This window comes from Salvelinus sp. IW2-2015, linkage group LG2 (genome assembly GCF_002910315.2).
Source record: "Salvelinus sp. IW2-2015 linkage group LG2, ASM291031v2, whole genome shotgun sequence".
Lineage (NCBI taxonomy): Eukaryota > Metazoa > Chordata > Actinopteri > Salmoniformes > Salmonidae > Salvelinus > Salvelinus sp. IW2-2015.
In genome coordinates, this window is record NC_036839.1 from 40969332 (window position 1) to 40986481 (window position 17150).

At 46.0% G+C, this 17150-nt stretch overlaps 2 protein-coding genes and 1 pseudogene across 4 annotated transcripts in view; 2 read left to right on the top strand and 1 right to left on the bottom strand.

Moving 5' to 3' along the window:
* LOC111971934 (peripheral plasma membrane protein CASK-like) overlaps window positions 1–17150 on the bottom strand; it is a 274635-nt pseudogene that overhangs the window by 71031 nt on the left and 186454 nt on the right.
* LOC111980218 (probable G-protein coupled receptor 34) lies at window positions 1004–4633 on the top strand. 2 transcript variants are annotated; one of them, XM_024010907.2, is made up of 3 exons: window positions 1004–2057; window positions 2869–3496; window positions 3634–4633. In XM_024010907.2, exons 2-3 carry the CDS (start codon window positions 3002–3004, stop codon window positions 3646–3648), a joined length of 510 nt encoding a protein of 169 aa, XP_023866675.1. In that variant the 5' UTR covers window positions 1004–2057; window positions 2869–3001; the 3' UTR covers window positions 3649–4633. The 2 variants fall into 2 exon arrangements, with proteins under 2 accessions (XP_023866675.1, XP_070305270.1); XM_070449169.1 differs by having other exon boundaries at window positions 2869–3654.
* LOC111980202 (probable G-protein coupled receptor 82) overlaps window positions 14592–17150 on the top strand; it is a 24259-nt gene continuing 21700 nt past the window's right edge. Inside the window, exon 1 of one of the 2 annotated variants that reach the window (XM_024010896.2) lies at window positions 14592–14715. The gene's annotated coding sequence lies outside the window, so the exon portion shown is untranslated. The remainder of the gene's footprint in view (window positions 14716–17150) is intronic. The other variant, XM_024010888.2, reaches the window with a different exon arrangement.

Genomic DNA, 17150 nt, shown 5'->3' on the forward strand with positions numbered 1-17150 from the left:
ACACAATAAAATAACAATAACGAGGCTATATACAGGGGGGAACCGGTACCGAGTCAATGTGCGGGGGTACAGATTAGTTGAAGTAATTTGTACATATAGGTAGGGGTAAAGTGACTACGCATAGATAATAAACAGCGAGTAGCAGCAGTGTAAAAACAAATGGGGGGGGGTGTCAATGTAAATAGTCCGGGTGGCCATTTGATTAGTTGTTCAGCGGTCTTATGGCTTGGAGGTAGAAGCTGTTAAGGAGCCTTTTGGTCCTAGACTTGGCGCTCCGGTACCGTTTGCCGTGTGGTAGCAGAGAGAACAGTCTATGACTTGGGTAACTGGAGTCTATGACAATTTTTTGGTCTTTCCTCTGACATTTTCTTCATATCATGTTTCTTTAGACCTGTCTAAAATAACGATTGTGTAGGCTATATTAAATTGATTTTTTTTACTTTTTAAAATGTAGAAGTTCTAAAGGTCCACATCAGTGGCTTGTAAGCTACGTGTGGTAGCTAGGAGATGCAAAATGTGTTTATGTTCATTAACGGTCAATTAGCGTAAGTCCGCTACAGCCCTAGCCATTAGCCCTAGACCGCCACAGCCCTTAGCCCTAGACCACTACAGCCATAGTCATTAGCCCTAGACCGCCACAGCCCTAGTCATTAGCCCTAGACCACTACAGCCCTAGCCATTAGCCCTAGACCGCCACAGCCCTAGCCATTAGCCCTAGACCACTACAGCCCTAGCCATTAGCCCTAGACCGCCACAGCCATTAAAACATCATTAAAGAAACCTATACATCGAAGACAGTGCTGCTTTCACTACCAGCTGTTTGAAGACTCGCTCCAATGAAGCACCCACACATACGTTTCAATCTGTTAACAAGAGTTGCACATGACAGTCTTGTAATATTCTCAAAATGTCTCATTTTGTCTCATTTTCAACACAGACACAAAGTAACTTTTGTCTCTATTTAGTATTCCATTTTTTAGTTTTTCTCAAAATGGTGGGTTGGACCAAGGGTTAGGTTACGGCTAGTTCTCCTGGGTGGTAGATTAAAACTGGGCTGATGCTTGAACCATAGTGGCTACTAAAACATTGTTTCGATAACCTAGAAGGTCCCAATGAAATTAGAAAGGCTGTAGGTGGGACACAGCACAAAAACGATCTGCAATTGCGGTTATATATAACTAATATGCATACTTCAGGTATGCTGTATAACTAGTGTATAATGTCTGTTGGTGGTTGCTCTAGCATGTGTAATCAACAGTGGGCTGGGACCTACGTATCTCCCCCTCATCAGATTCTGCACTTGAACGTTTCACAGCTTTCGAGACTAGAGCACAGCTGAAGGCTGTTAATAGCTAGAGGCAAAGCAGAGGAGAGGAAAGAGAGAGTGGGAGAACAGCAGATACTGTGGGTTCTAAATAAGAGAACCTAAAGAACTGGAACCTTCGACTATAGCCATCTATTTGGAACAGCTCCAATTTTCTAAGAAAGAGGGAGAAAAAGCTAGAGCAAAACAGACTGGATTAAGAAAAGAAAAGACAGACTGGATTAAGAAAAGAAAAGACAGACTGGATCAAGAAAATAAAAGACAGACTGGATTAAGAAAAGAAAAGACAGACTGGATTAGAAAAGAAAAGACAGACTGGATTAAGAGAAAATAAAAGACAGACTGGATTAAGAAAATAAAAGACAGACTGGATTAAGAAAATAAAAGACAGACTGGATTAAGAATAAAAGACAGACTGGATTAAGAAAATAAAGACAGACTGGATTAAGAAAATAAAAGACAGACTGGATTAAGAAAATAAAAGACTACTCTGGATTAAGAAAATAAAAGACAGACTGGATTAAGAAAATAAAAGACAGACTGGATTAAGAAAATAAAAGACAGACTGGATTAAGAAAATAAAGTTGATTTATTAATCTCTGAGAGAGAGAAAGAGATATTTTGCCACAAAGCACATTCACAAAGAGAGAAGAGAAACAACATTTCAAATGAACACAATTCACACGGTCAGTACTGTGTGTATTGAATGAAAAGCTGTTGCCAGATTTAAAGGGTAAGGCAAAATCGCCTTCTTTACGTGCTGTGAGAGATTGTGTTGTGAATTATTGTGTTGCCATTCTTATTTCAAACCAAACCCATTGTTTCTTTGATTACGTCAATTCCAAATGACATTCTCACAGTGTAAAGAGCAAGTTCTTTCCTTTTACTGGATAGAGCCCAAAGTAATGGACCTACACTGCTACAAAATACCAACCACAATATTTTCCAACCATTTCAAGGTTTAACTGGCGGGTCTCTGAAGTATTTTGCAAGGGGATAAAGTTTTGTTGAATTAAAGACATACTCCGTATTTTTTAAACCTCCCGCTTTGGGCTGGATGTGTCAATGTGTAGTTGATACATGCATAATCTATGAGCAGAATTACTGTTTTACCTCAATTAGCCACTTGAGAATTCAAGTAAAAATCGATGTTATTCCCCTCGTCCCCTCGTCCACCCCTTGTTTTCTTATAGGCCCGGTAGTGTAGTCAGTAGTGGTCAGTCAGCTGGGCAGTGTGTGCTCAGTGCCCGAGTGATGTATAATGAATGATTAGTGGATTAGGTGCTGATCTGGATCTAAATCATCCAGCTTGGCCTCCTGCCATCAAAACAGACCAGCACTAATGAGAGCAAAGAACTTTCCCAAGAGATCTATCTGGAAGAACCAAGAAACACATTCACTTAATCCTGAATCGAGTTACAACAACACACAACTGCTTCCCACTCGCCTAGCCAAAAACCCCAGTCAGGCTGACTTTTGTTTGATTTAAGGAGGTAGACAATGTTTCTGGCTGAAACTTTATTTTTCTTCACTTTGTCCTGTAGGACTGAGAACTGAAGAGTGAAACCGACATCATGATGAACATCTTCCCCATCTTCCAACGTCACTGCCTTTCCCCTTTCCAACTCCTCCCACCCACTCGTCACCACGGAGAAAACCGTCACGACCCTCTTGCCCATGATCCCTGACCCCAGGGAACACTGTCACCTTGACGACAGCTCCCTCCGGATCCCTCTAGCTGTCCTTTACTCAGTCCTCTTCGTCTTGGGCCTGACCGGCAATATCCTGGCTCTCTGGGTCTTTCTATATGTCCACTCCAAAAATAACTCTGTCAGAGTGTTCGTCATCAACGTAGCTTTAGCCGACCTGCTACTGGTCATCTGTCTTCCATTCAGAGTGCTCTACCACAGTAAAGCAAACCGCTGGGACCTGGGCCCCACCCTCTGTAAGGTAGTGGGGAACCTCTTCTATATGAACATGTACATCAGTATCACCTTATTAGGGTTGATCAGTGTGGATCGCTATCTGAAGATCCAGCGTCACGCCGGGGGCCAGTACCGTCTCAAGGCCACCAGATGGAGCTCTGCCATCTGTGGGACGATCTGGGCCCTGGCCCTTGCCTCCGTCATACCCATGATTCTCCTCTCAGAGGGCAACGAGGAGTCTGATCAAGTGGGTTTAATTTTTCATGTTTAAAAAATATAATCCTTATTTTTCAAGTTGAACTTTGTTGATATTCTTTATTTCAGTAGTTCCCAGATTTTGAACAATTACACTAATAATTATTTTATTTTCGACGAATCCCCCAGGTGTTTCCAGTATAAACAGCGTTAGCGTGCGAAGGGGAAGGCCTACTTCAACCTCTTCCTGGTTGCCACGTTCTGGCTCGTGTTCGTCTGCCTTGTGGTGTCTTATGGGAAAATCGGCCTCAATTTGCTGAGGTTGTCGAGAGAGAAACCGGACTTCCCCAACGCACCCCGCTACACCCGCACCGCCAGGAAGTCGTTCTTCGTCCTCTTCCTGTTTACCGTCTGCTTCGTCCCTTATCACATGGTCCTTATCACAAAGCCAATGAAGTGGTGTTGCTACTCTCCGCCCTCAACAGTTACTTGGACCCTGTGATGTAACTTCCTGTTATCGGCATCTGTGAGGAAAGAGACCCTCCGATTGATCAATAACGTGTGCCAACTGAGAGACCCGGAGTCCAGTGTGGATAGAGGGAGGAGCCTCGGGGAGCAGCCAACTATTAGTTTCATCAGTAATCCGAGGAGTAAAATAACTGTCCAGCCCTGCCTTTAAGTGACAGAATTGTTTTTAGAGATTAAAAGGTTGGGAAACTATATTAACATAAATGTTCATACTATTGGTGTATAGTAAATACTGCAACATTGGTCCACAGTGAAAACCAAAGCATCGATTTGTCATAAATATTATTATTTTTTTTTTTTTTACAGTAAATGCATTAACAATAAAGAAAGACTTGTTACATCAGAGAATGAGAATAGTTGACTACAACAAGTAGTACAACAAGTCATATACAGTCAATGAACTAAGTAGACCAGACAAAGCTACTATCGCATTGGTGCCTATGGGAGAGCCAACCCTTAAGAAGACCGGAACTGTGACMATTTTWTCCAATGTTTTTTAGTCATCTTTATAATCCACCATCTTTGGGAGCACCACCCCAAGTTGGTGGCGGGCGGATTGATTAAAGAGAAAACAATACCTTAAAATCATRTGTCATTCTTGTGCAATTTATATCTATAGTCTACATTAAGGTTTTTCTTTCATTATTTTAAGCCAGGGATCATCAACTATATTCAGCCACGGGATTATTTTTTATTTTTTTCTTGACCGGAGGGTCGGTGGGCCGGAACATATTTAACAATCATTTGTAGACTGCAAATTGAATGCTTGGGAATACTTTGGAAAAGATTTCCAAAATTAAAATCAACTGGAGATGATTTCCTGGTGTCTTTACAGTCTTTTCTGCAAAAAAATGTAAATTCAGTTTTTTAAACTTGGGGTGTCAAATAAAACCACCAGAGGGGTCAAATTCGGGAAAACCCTGTTTTAGGCTATCTGGCATTAGTGCGTAAGACTACATTTTAGGGCATAACTGTACACGTGTGCCAATGTAACAGTATAACTTTAAACCGTCCCCTCGCCCCGACACGGGCGCGAACCAGGGACCTTCTGCACACATCAACAACAGTCACCCACGAAGCGTCGTTACCCATCGCTCCACAAAAGCCGCGGCCCTTGCAGAGCAAGGTGCAACACTACTTCTAGGTTTCAGAGCAAGTGATGTAACTGATTGAAATGCTACTAGCGCGTACCCGCTAACTAGCTAGCCATTTCACATCCGTTACACCAAATAGCCTTCACGCCAATCGCAAAATACTTTTGGGAGCGATGCACGGCAGCAAAAACGTCTGAGTTTACTTCAATAAGAGAAAAGCTGCGAAATGGAGAGTTGAAAATAAAGAGAAGAGAGGGCCGGAAAAGTAATGTTTGGGAAAGATTTGATGAAGTGGTAAAAGAGAATGATAGCAGTGCCGCCATGTTATGTGTGATGATTGTAAGGCGCTATATGAATTCGACAGTCACCAAATGGGGACATCAAATAGGCTCGTGACATGTCAAGGGAACTGTAGCCTACTGTTCAGATGGGTTCAATTGAAACTGAAATCTGGGCACTGACTGTAGGTCTATAACCTCTCACATAGCCATAATATTATATATATACAGAACCAGTCAAAAGTTTGGACACGCTTACTCATTTAAGGGTTTGTCTTTTTCTTTATTTAAATTTTTTATAGCGGTCATGATATGAAGGTTTGGCTTGGACAGCTGAAGTCCACAAGCGAAAGGAAAAGGAGGAGAGCACATAGATAGTTGCGAGAATAAATTATATGGTATATACAACGAGCAGGGTGATAATACTGTTTTTATATGGCTGCTATGAAAGTGAACTGGGTTTGTGTGTGATCAAGGGTTTATTCTTTCCGCCGATTCTGTTGAAAAACATTTCTTAAACGGAAGCAAATGGAGATAAAAATTCCAGAATTTGTCCAATAGAAATTCAAATTTTGCAACAGTTGGACAATTTGTAACTTTATTTAACTAGGCAAGTCAGTTAAGAACAAATGATTATTTACAATGACTGTCTACTGGAGAACAGTGAGTTAACTGCCTTGTTCAGGGGCAGAACAACAGTTTTGATCCAGCAACCTTTTGGTTGCTAGCCCAACACTCTAACCACTAGGCTACCTGCCGCCCCAAACATGTGTCAGAAGTGGGATGACGATTATTCCCTAGATCAGCTAGATGTAGGCAAGAGTGTGCAAGGTGGTATTGAATGTGTCACTGTCTGTCACCTTGATTCCTCAAAATTCTCGACGTTGTAGCAACCTCATGATGGATATCGGGAAAATTTGAGTACCATGTAGTAGCCTAAACCTATCGCTGTTACATTGAACTGGGTGAATGGAATATGAATGACAGTCATCCAATATGCTGTAATAGAAATAAGGCTCATACATTTTTTTAAATATTTCCCCATCTTAGATGGCACCGACCACCACTGAGCTACATGTACAGTATCTATAGACAGGTTGACTAGCAAATAGCCTACCAAAATGTTGGAAATTATAAGCAGAAACATAAATCCTGCACCCCATGCCTCAAAATCTTTCCGCCATCTCTGACTGTAGCCTACAGCACATGTTCTATATTAGTGGGGTCGGCTGTGGTCCTCAGATTTTCACTTTATCACATAGAGTCGGGCGGTTGAGGATGGGTTATTTGCAATTGCTCTTGGGTGCGGGTGAAAAAACAGCTGACACGCGCACCACTACTAGCCAGAATTGGCAATATATAGACCCTGAAACTGAATTAGTGTAATAACTTAACAAATATTCAATGTCAATAGGTTTGTTTAGTGTCTCTTGCACAATGGTAGACCTGGTGTCACGACTTCCGCCGAAGTTGACTCCCCTGCCTGTTCGGGCGGTGCTCGGCGGTCGTCGTCACCGTCCTACTAGCCGCCACCGATCCCTTTTTCGTTTGTCTGTTTGTTTTGTCTTATTAGTGGCACCTGTTTTTTGTTTCGTAATGAGCTTCCCTATAATTAGGAGTTTGACCCGCCCTTGTTTTGTGCGGGATTGTTTTTTGTTACGTGTGTGTATGTTGGGGTTTTGGCAAGTGTTCTCTCTGCGCCCTGGATGTTCGGGCTTATTCAGTTTGGATTAAGAAAAAATATAAGGAATATTTTTTCCAAAGCGGCTCTCTCTCTCTGCGTCTGGTTCTTTCGCCAACCTAGTCCCGCGTGACAGAATCCCGCACCACACAAAATGGAACCAGCAGGAGCAGCCGCGTCTCCTCTCCATCGATGGAGGAAAGGTCCTCCATCACACCAGTGTTTCCACAGAATTGGTCGGCTATGGACCAAATATGGAGAGGATGGATCGATGGGAGAGGAGTGGCCTTCCCACCTCATCTCCAGCACCCCTCCTCCAACACCTCCTGTCCTGTTTCAGCATCCGGCTCCGGGGTCTTCGGCTGGCGCTCCCACGGGAGTATGATGGAACGGCGGCCGGGTGTCAGGGGTTTCTTCTCCAGCTGGAGCTTTACCTGGCGACGTTCGTCTACTCCCTCGGAGAGGAGAGCGTGAGCGCCCTCGTCTCCTGTTTTGACTGGACGAGCTCTTGAATGGGCCAACGCAGTGTGGAATGCTCAGACTCGGCGAGGGATCATTACCCTGAGTTCACCCGCCGATTCGAGCTGTGTTTGACCACCCACCAGAGGGTCGTGCGGCGGGTGAACGGCTGTTCACCTGCGTCAGGAGACGAGGAGCGTACAGGACTTTGCCCTGGAGTTCAGGACCTTGGCTGCAGGAGCAGGGTGGAACGACAGGGCCTTAATAGACCATTTCCGATGTAGCCTTAGGAGGAGCGTCCGCAGGGAGCTAGCGTGTCGGGACACCACACTCACGCTGGACGAACTTATTGACATGGCCATCCGTCTCGACACCCTGCTGGCTGCCGCGGACGTTCGGAACAGGTCCTGTCGTTTCCACATCCCAGCCTCCTGCTCCTATCCCTATGGAGTTAGGGGGCAGCGTCAAGGGAACCGGAGGAGGAGTGTCCTCCTGCACCAGTTGTGGTCGGCGAGGGCACACGGCCGACCGGTGCTGGAGGAACTCTTCTGGGAGTCGGGAGGGCAGCGGAACACTACTCGATCACCCAGGTGAGTCAGCACCAGACTTACCCAGAGCTTCCTGTTAGTCATATGTTTGTGTTAACCTATTTCCCCGGGTTTTCTCCCTCTCTACAGCATAAGCGCTAGTCGATTCAGGCGCAGCTGGGAATTTCATTGATCGGGGCTCGCATTAAGGCTAGGGATTCCCCTTGTGTCGTTAGAGCTACCTTTCCCCGTGCACTCCTTAGATAGCCGACCATTAGGGTCAGGAATGGTCAGGGAGCCACGGTACCACTGGACATGGTAACGCAGGTATCAAGAGCAGATTAGTCTGTTCCTTATCGACTCACCTGCGTTTCCAGTGGTGTTGGGAATTCCCTGGCTAGCTCAGCAACACCCGTGATTTCCTGGCAACGAGGGCTCTGAAGGGGTGGTCAGAGGAGTGTTTCAGGCAGGTGTCTAGGAGTTGCCGTTGGTGCGACTACGGTGGAGAGTCCAGACCAGGTTTCCACCGTGCGCATTCCCTCTGAATATGCCGATTTGGCTATCGCCTTCAGTAAAAGAAGGCGACCCAATTACCACCCCATCGACGAGGGGACTGCGCGATAAACCTCCTGGAGAACGCTGCACTTCCTAGGAGTCACGTTTCCCTTTGTCTCAGGAGGAGACAGCGGCTATGGAGACATATGTTACTGAATCACTGGACAGGGATACATTCGGCCTCTGCATCACCTGTCTCCTCGAGCTTCTTTTTTGTGAAGAAAAGGATGGCGTTTACGCCCGTGCATTGATTATCGAGGTCTAAATTCCATCACAGTGGGTTTAGTTACCCCCTACCTCTCATCGCTACGCGGTGATCATTCACGGGACGCTTCTTCACAAAATTGACCTGAGGAGTGCGTATAATCTGGTGCGTATCCGGGAGGAGATGAGTGGAAAACCGCATTTAGTACTACATTCTGGCCATTATGAGTACCGCGTCATGCCATATGGGTTGAAAATGCTCCAGCTGTCTTTCAATCCTTCGTAGATGAGATTCTCCGAGACCTGCTCGGCAGGAGTGGTAGTGTACATTGATGACATCTTGATCTACTCTGCCACCCGCGCGGCGCATGTGTCTCTGGTGCGTAAGGTACTTGGGACTGCTGGAGCATGACCTGTATTGCAAGGCGGAGAAATGTGAGTTCTTCAAACAGCCGTTTCCTTCCTGGGTTATCGCATTTCCACCTACGGGGTGGTGATGGAGGATGACCGCGTTACAGCCGTGCGTAATTGCCGACTCCGACCACGGTGAAAGAGGTGCACGTTTTTAGGTTTGCCAATTACTACCGGAGGTTTATCCGGGTTTTGTCAGGTGGCTGTCTCCCATTACCTCACTGCTGAAGGGAGACCGTGCGCTTGCGTTGTCAGCAGAGGCGGACAGAGCTTTCAGTCGTCTGAAGGAGCTGTTTACCAATGCGCCCGTGTTGGCGCATCGGACCCCTCTTTAAGCGTTCATAGTGGAGTGGACGCGTCCGAAGCGGGTCGGCCGTGCTGTCCAGCGCTCGGGCGAACCACCCAAGCTCCGCCTTGTGCCTTCTTTTCGAGGAAGCTCGTCCGCGGAGCGAAACTATGATGTGGGGACCGGAGTTGTTAGCTGTAGTCAAGGCTTTGAAGGTGTGAGACATTGCTTGAGGGGGCGAAACACCCTTTTCTCATCTGACTGACCATCGTAATCTCGAGTACATCCGGGAAGCGAGGAGACTAAATCCGCGTCAGGCTAGATGGGCCATGTTTTTCACCCGGTTTCAGTTCACCATCTCATACCGACCAGGCTCCCAAAAACACCAGGCCGACGCGCTGTCCCGTCTCTATGATACCGAGAGCGGTCCGTTGAGCCAACTCCCACATTCCACTTCAGTCTCGTGGCACCGGTGTATGGGAGGTGACGCGGAGATAGAAGAGAGCCTCACGTTAGAGCAGACCCTCCTAACTGTCCAGCAGGGTTCAGTACGTGCCGGGAGGTCCGGGAATAAACTATCCGTTGGGCTCATACTCTCCCCTCTCGGGTCATCCTGGCATCGAGAGACAGTGCGGAGTCTTAGAGGAGATACTGTGGCCACGTTGGCTGAGGACGTGAGATTTATGTCTCCTCCTGCCTCGGTGTGTGCTCAGAGCAAGGCTCCTCGGCACTTGCCTAGAGGGAAGTTACACCCCTCCCGTTCCACAACGCCTGGACACACTTATCGTGGACTTCTTACCGATTTCCCCCTCCAGGGAAACTACGATTTTGTCGTTGTGGATCGGTTTTCCAAGTCCTGCCGTCTCATCCCGTTGCCCGCTCCCTTCGGCCCTGCAGACGCGGAGGCCTTGTTCACCCATGTCTTCCGGCACTATGGGGTTGCTGAGGAATCGTTTCTGATCGGGCCCCCAATTCACGTCCAGAGTCTGGAGCGTTTATGAAAGACTTGGGTCTCGTCAGCTTTGACCTCGGTTTTCACCCCGAGAGTAATGGGCAGGTGGAGCGCGTCACAACCAGGATGTGGGAGGTTTCTGCGGTCATATTGCGGGACCGGCCTGGTGAGTGGCGAGGTAATGTTCTTGGGCTTTGAGCTCGCTAAGAACTCCTCCGCCACTCCTCACGAACATGTCGCCCGTTTGAGTGTGTGTTCAGGTTCCAGCCGGTCCTGGCCCCATGGCAACCAGAAGTCAGACCGAGGCTCCTGCGGTAGAGGAATGGGTACAGCGCTCCAAGGACACCTGAGCTCGTCAGGAATCGCTAAAGTTTAGCAGGACAACGGCAGAAGAGGACGCTGAACCAGTACCGCAGTGAGGCCCCCGTTTTCAACACCGGGGGACAGGGGTCTGGCTCTCGACCCGAAACCTGCCTCTCCGCCTGCCTGTCGGAAGCTGGGGCCGCAGTTGTGGTGGGGCCCGTTTAAAGTTCCTGAGGAGAATAACGAGAGTGTGTTTATAGGTTACAACTCCTAGGTATTACCGGTATTAACCCTCGTTTCATGTGTCTCTCCTCATGGGGGCCGGTGGTGGCTGGTCCCCTGCAAGAAGGTGAGGTGCCTGAGGTCCCTCCACCCCCTCTGAGATCGAGGGGTCCCCGCGTACACAGTACGTGCCATTCTGGACTCGAGACGCCGGGTGAGGGGCCTACAGTACCTCGTGGAACTGGGAGGGGTACGGTCCGGAGGAAGAGATGCCTGGGTTCCGGTGGGGACATTTTAGATCCTACTTACTGCAGAGACTTCCACCGCCTCCTCCCCGGATCGCCCGGCACCTCGCCCTCCGGGTCGTCCTCAAGAGGGCCGGTGGCAGGCGCGCTGCGGAGGCAGCGGCGCGTTCAGGAGGAGAGGGTACTTGTCACGACCTTCCGCCGAAGTTGACTCCCTCCTGTTCGGGCGGTGCTTCGGCGGTCGTCGTCACCGTCCTACTAGCCGCCACCGATCCCTTTTTTTTTCGTTTGTATGTTTTTTGTCTTATTAGTGGCACCTGTTTTTTTGTTCGTAATGAGCTTCCGTATAATTAGGAGTTTGACCCGCCCTTGTTTTGGCGGGATTGTTTTTTGTTACGTGTGTGTATGTTTGGGTTTTGGCAAGTGTTCTCTCTGCGCTCCTGGATGTTCGGGCTTATTCAGTTTGGATAAAAAAAAATATAAGGAATATTTTTTCCAAAGCGGCTCTCTCTCTCTGCGTTACTGGATACTCATTTCGGCCAATCCAGTCCGGCGTGCACATGGGTTAAATGTGAGTTACATTGTTGCTGAATTCTAAGGTAGACGTCGTTTCAAAATTCGAGAGCTTACAGTGTTAACTCAGAGTTATGGAATTCGGGTCACCATACTGATGTCGGCCATGTGATCTGGCTTGACATCTCAGCCAACAGTGTAGAATGGGTAACCTACAAGCAAGATAACGTATTCAAGGGTTAGTTTCAGTAACTTCAATTCCAGTCAAGTGAAACTCGTTGTGAAGTGAAGAGTACTGCTCGATCGAACTGACGTAACAAGCAGCTGAAAGTCTAGTCATAGCAGGTAGACTCTTCATTGAGGCAATGGGGTGGAGTCAGTGCCACATTTTAATTTGTGCTGAAATCAAAATGAAAGGTTATCTTGCAATTCAACACTGTAACGTCCTGACAGAGTTCTTATGTGTTTTGCTTGTTTAGTGTTGGTCAGGACGTGAGCTGGGTGGGAATACTATGTTGTGTGTCTAGTTTGTCTGTTTCTGTGTCCAGCCTAATATGGTTCTCAAATCAGAGGCAGATGTCAATCGTTGTCCCTGATTGAGAATCATATATAGGTGGCTTGTTTTGTTGGGGATTGTGGGTGGTTGTTTCCTGTCTCTTGTGTTTTGTCTGCACCAGATAGTCTGTTTCGGTTTTTTCACATTTGTTATTTTGTATGTTGTTTGTAGTGTTACTTTTCTTAATTAACATGTTGAACACTAGCCGCGCTGCACTTTGGTCCTCTCCTTCACCCTGGAAGAAAGCCGTTACACAACAGGCTACGGTGTGAATTATGCTTTTATTTTTATTTACTTATCGGTAATGCCAACTTTGGTGCTCTTATCAATGCACACCAATATCGATCAAATCATTTAGTAAGTCCTACAAAAGTGGTACTGTGCGTGAAATTTAAAATGCATTCCGTCGTTACTAAATGTTTAAGGACATCAATCAAACCGAGCCATGGCCTGTTCACCCCGCTATCATTCAGAAGGCGAGGTCAGTTCAGGTGCATCAAAGGGGGGTTGCTGCCCTATATACTTTAGAGGCTATACACATAGAATTTCTACATTTTATCATCAGGTATCATCAGGTAACCTGATTTCAGATGTGTCCATGTAAACAGGATTATTAGGGGAATCGTTCTTCTTGCAAAGCATGTAAACGTTTTAATCTAACAATTTTATTAATCTGACTATCCACAATAATCGCATTATTGTGTGCATGTAACCACACTCACTGTACAGTGTGTTCTCATCGGTCACAATTGCTCCCCCATCCTCTCCCCATCTTCCTCCTCCTCTCCTCACCTTCCTCCTCACTTTCTCTCTCTCCTCTTCCAGACAGTGTTGGCTATACCATGACCTCTTTTACACACACGTCAAGCCCTGGCTCTACCTGCTCTGTTGCTCCTGGGTTTCCTAGGCAACGGCCTGACCATGCGTAACTGCTGGAGGTCGGGGCGGACACCAATCATCATCCTGACCCTTAACATGGTGACCACTGACCTCTTGCTGTGCACCAGCTTCCTGTTCCAGGGGATGTATTACCTGATGGGTCAGATCTGGTCCGGAGAGGACAGGGAGTGTCAGGTCACCACGCTAACCATGATAACAGTCTTCTACGTCAATCTCTACTGTAACACAATGTTGCTTCTCTGGACCAGTGTGACCACAAACCGGCTTCAAACGTAAAACTGACCGGTTGATTTAGAATTTTTTCAACTAATCAGTTATTAAATTAACCATTCAATTTTGCTCTCAAATCTTTCTCTGCTTATAGGTACAGCCTCACCCTGCCCTCCTTACGCCCCTCACCAGGCCCAGAAGCTGTTGGGTACTCTGTCTCGTCGCCCGGGTAACCGTGGCAACGGTGGTGAGTGGCAGTGTGGTACTTCAGATCAGAGGAGGAAGAGGGGGAGCAAGACGAGACGGCTGCTTTGACCTGGTGGAGAATCACCACAGAGAAGGGTTCCATAACCAGCACTGCCTTGGAGTGGGGCTGTTTTTCCTGATTCTAACCTTTATTGTGGTCAGCTACGGGGGGGACTAATTCTGCATCTGAAGAGGGTCAGGGGGCCTGGCACAACTACACACACTAGTGAAGGAGGGGTAATGGAGGGGACGGGGTTGAGTGTGGGGGTGGAAGAGGGGTGTGGGGTGAGTTTAGGGGAGAGGGAGGACATGGGGGAGAACAAATGGGGTGTAAACCTGGGGGGGTGTTCAGGAGCAGGAGAGAGGCAGGGGACGTGGCGTCGTAGTCTGAGGGTACGTAGGAAGATCTTAGCTGTGGTTGTGTTTGTGGCGTGCTTCTTGCCATACCATGTCCAGCGTGCAGTGACCATACTCTCACCACACGGGGGTGAATGTGAGAAGGGGAGAACAAGATGAAAGGTGAATAACACAACCATAACCATAGCAGCGCTGAGCTGTGTTTTACATCCCTGCCCTGCTGCCGAGGACGACAGTAAGACGCACGCATGCACAGACAGACAGACAGACAGACACAGCCGCTCCTGTGGGCAACTGTAAGAGGCTGTGGACCACAACTTCTCCCTCTGCTCTCTCAGTACTGCCTCTCCCTGTCACATCACACAAACCCCATTTGAATGTAACCCTGATCATCTACCAATAAATCTATTTGAAACTCAACAACAATAGACGTGAGTGTTWCTCAGCAGATGTCGTTGGGTGAGCATTCAGCCTGTGAGACGACATGTTTCCCTCTAGTCTTCCTGTGATCACATCTCACCCGGACATCTGAAAATAACTCACATCGTGAACGAACCCACATCGCATGTATGCAAACATAGACACACACACACACATACACTCTCTTGCGTTCTGTTCTCTGTCTCACACACTTCCCCTAMTAAAAGCTGAGAGGACAAACAGGATATTTGATGCTCCACATACACCTTTCATACCAACATACAATTAACTACCTCATAAACAGACATCATTGATCTCTGTACTGTAAGTATTAATATTTGTGAAAACAGATTTCTTTAAAAAACAACTGTTAGTGTGAAAATGGCTGTGGGTTTAACAGAAAGCAGGAATTGGCTTTTTGAGAAAATGGTCACAGTTTTCTACACTAGCATTTTTGGTTAGTTAAGAGTTTTACTGAGGTTGAACGCTTTGTTGCTGTTTTAAGTTTAACAAAAGAAAGGACAAACAATCATGAACACTTCAAATTATAGTGCTTTTGGTCATTTATAATATGTACAACAGTTGATTTTCACGTTTTGATACTTCTGACATGATACGAGGGCCGTTGCTGAATTAGTATACAGTAATTACAGAAAACATTTATGAAAACACACAATGTGAATAGATTTACAAATGAAACAAATAAGCATGTCATGGTTTTGTTTGGTTTCTTGGTGACCAGAACAACACAATACCATTGTTGTCAATATTCCATCAGTAGGAAATTGGAACTGTTCGGACGGGAACTTGCTTCAATGTAAATAATGTCTACTGACTGCTCATCCGTAATGTGCTCTTTACTAACAGCTATTATCTTAGTGATACACGAACTGGTACCTTGTTAATAGCCAAATTTCTTATCTAGATCCTATGCTACATTTGTATGTAATTGCACAAAGCTGACACTWGCTAGATTTACATTCAGTTACTGTATTGCATTTCCATGTTCAGTGTCTGATTAGAACACGGGGGCATTACAACACGGGGGCATTACCACACGGGGAGGGCGTAGATTGAAAGATGAACTGAGTTCCGTCACCGTCATGGTAAATATGAAAGTTAGATTCCAATCGCCATATATAGTCCAAAGAAGAAAAAGCCTGGAAGGAGGAGAGATGACGAGAAACGATTGGGTTGACCGTTTTGTGTGTGGATTAATTGTCGGAGTAGAGAACCTTGTGCATTTCAGGTAAAATAACCACTCAACGTTTATATCACAGAACAAATTAGCTGCAAGCTAGCTAGCTAAATTGCCATAAATGTTTAACGCTTTTCGACCTGTCCCCAAATGAATATAATTGGTTCAGAGTTTGTTTTGATATTTTAACCTGCGTGTCGTGATCGCGTTTGGTGTGAGAGGACAAAATTAATTTGTGCATGATAGCACACGTGCACGGCCGGTATGGGTACGGTGTTAGAGTTTGTAAAAAAATTGTATACGACACTTTAAATGCCCAAATGTCATACTCGTTTCGGCTTCTCATGTAGGATGAATTAATTGTCAACTTTTCGGGAATTTCACACCCAAAATGCATTCAAACTGGAAAAAAGGAGGTCTTCGAGATTTGATTAAAAAAAACGAATGGAAGACGGCAAAGAGGACGAGCAAAGAGTCCTGCAGTATTCAAATATAAGTCATTTTTTGTTGTTGTCCTTAAAATGATCACAACTATTTAAACGCATATCTTTGAAAACTGATCGTGATTTGCAGCCTGCCGTGCCTTTACTTTAGCTAAATACTGTAGCTTACATTAGCCACGTGCTTTAGTAGTACTTTAAGTTAGCTGGATACCCGATAAGCATGCAGTTGTTGAGCGACAAGATTATTTAACTTGTTATGGATAGGGGGCAGCATTTTCACGTTTGGATGAAAAGCGTGCCCAGAGTAAACTGCCTGCTACTCAGTCCCAGTTGCTAATATATGCATATTATTAGTAGATTTGAATAGAAAACACTCTGAAGTTTCTAAAACTGTTTGAATGATGTCTGTGAGTATAACAGAACTCATATGGCAGGCAAAAACCTGAGAAGAAATCCAACCAGGAAGTGGGAAATCTGAGGTTGGTCGTTTTTCAACTCATTCCCTATTGAAGATACAGTGGGATATGGGTCATGTTGCACTTCCTAAGGCTTCCACTAGATGTCAACAGTCTTTAGAACCTTGTCTGATGCTTCTACTGTGAAGTGGGGCCGAATGAGACGGGATRGAGTAAGGTCTCTCCCAGAGTGCCATGAGCTGAACATGCGCTGACCATGCGCGTTCACGTGAGAGCGAGCTCTGTTCCATTGCTTTTCTGAAGACAAAGGAATTCTCCAGTTGGAAAATTATTGAAGATTTATGTTAAAAACATCCCAAAGTGTCACGTTCCTGACCTATTGTTCCTTTTTCTTTTATTTATTTAGTTGGTCAGGGCGTGAGTTGGGGTGGGTTGTTTTTGTGTGTTTTGTCTAGTCTATGGGGTGTTGTATGTGTATGGGGCAGAGTAGAGTATAGTTGTCTAGTTATGTCTATGGCTGCCTGGATTGGTTCTCAATCAGAGACAGCTGTCATTCATTGTCTCTGATTRGGAGCCATATTTAAGGCAGCCATAGGCAGTAGGCTTTTGTGGGTAGTTGTCTATGTATGTTCTATGTTGCATGTGTGCACTTAGTTCAGTTTAGCTTCACGATCGTTTGTTTTGTTCATTTTGTAAGTGGTT

What these genes read in the sequence shown, in the direction of transcription:
- LOC111980218 (XM_070449169.1), top strand. Translation starts at nt 3,002, where the DNA reads ATGATCCCTGACCCCAGGGAACACTGTCACCTTGACGACAGCTCCCTC.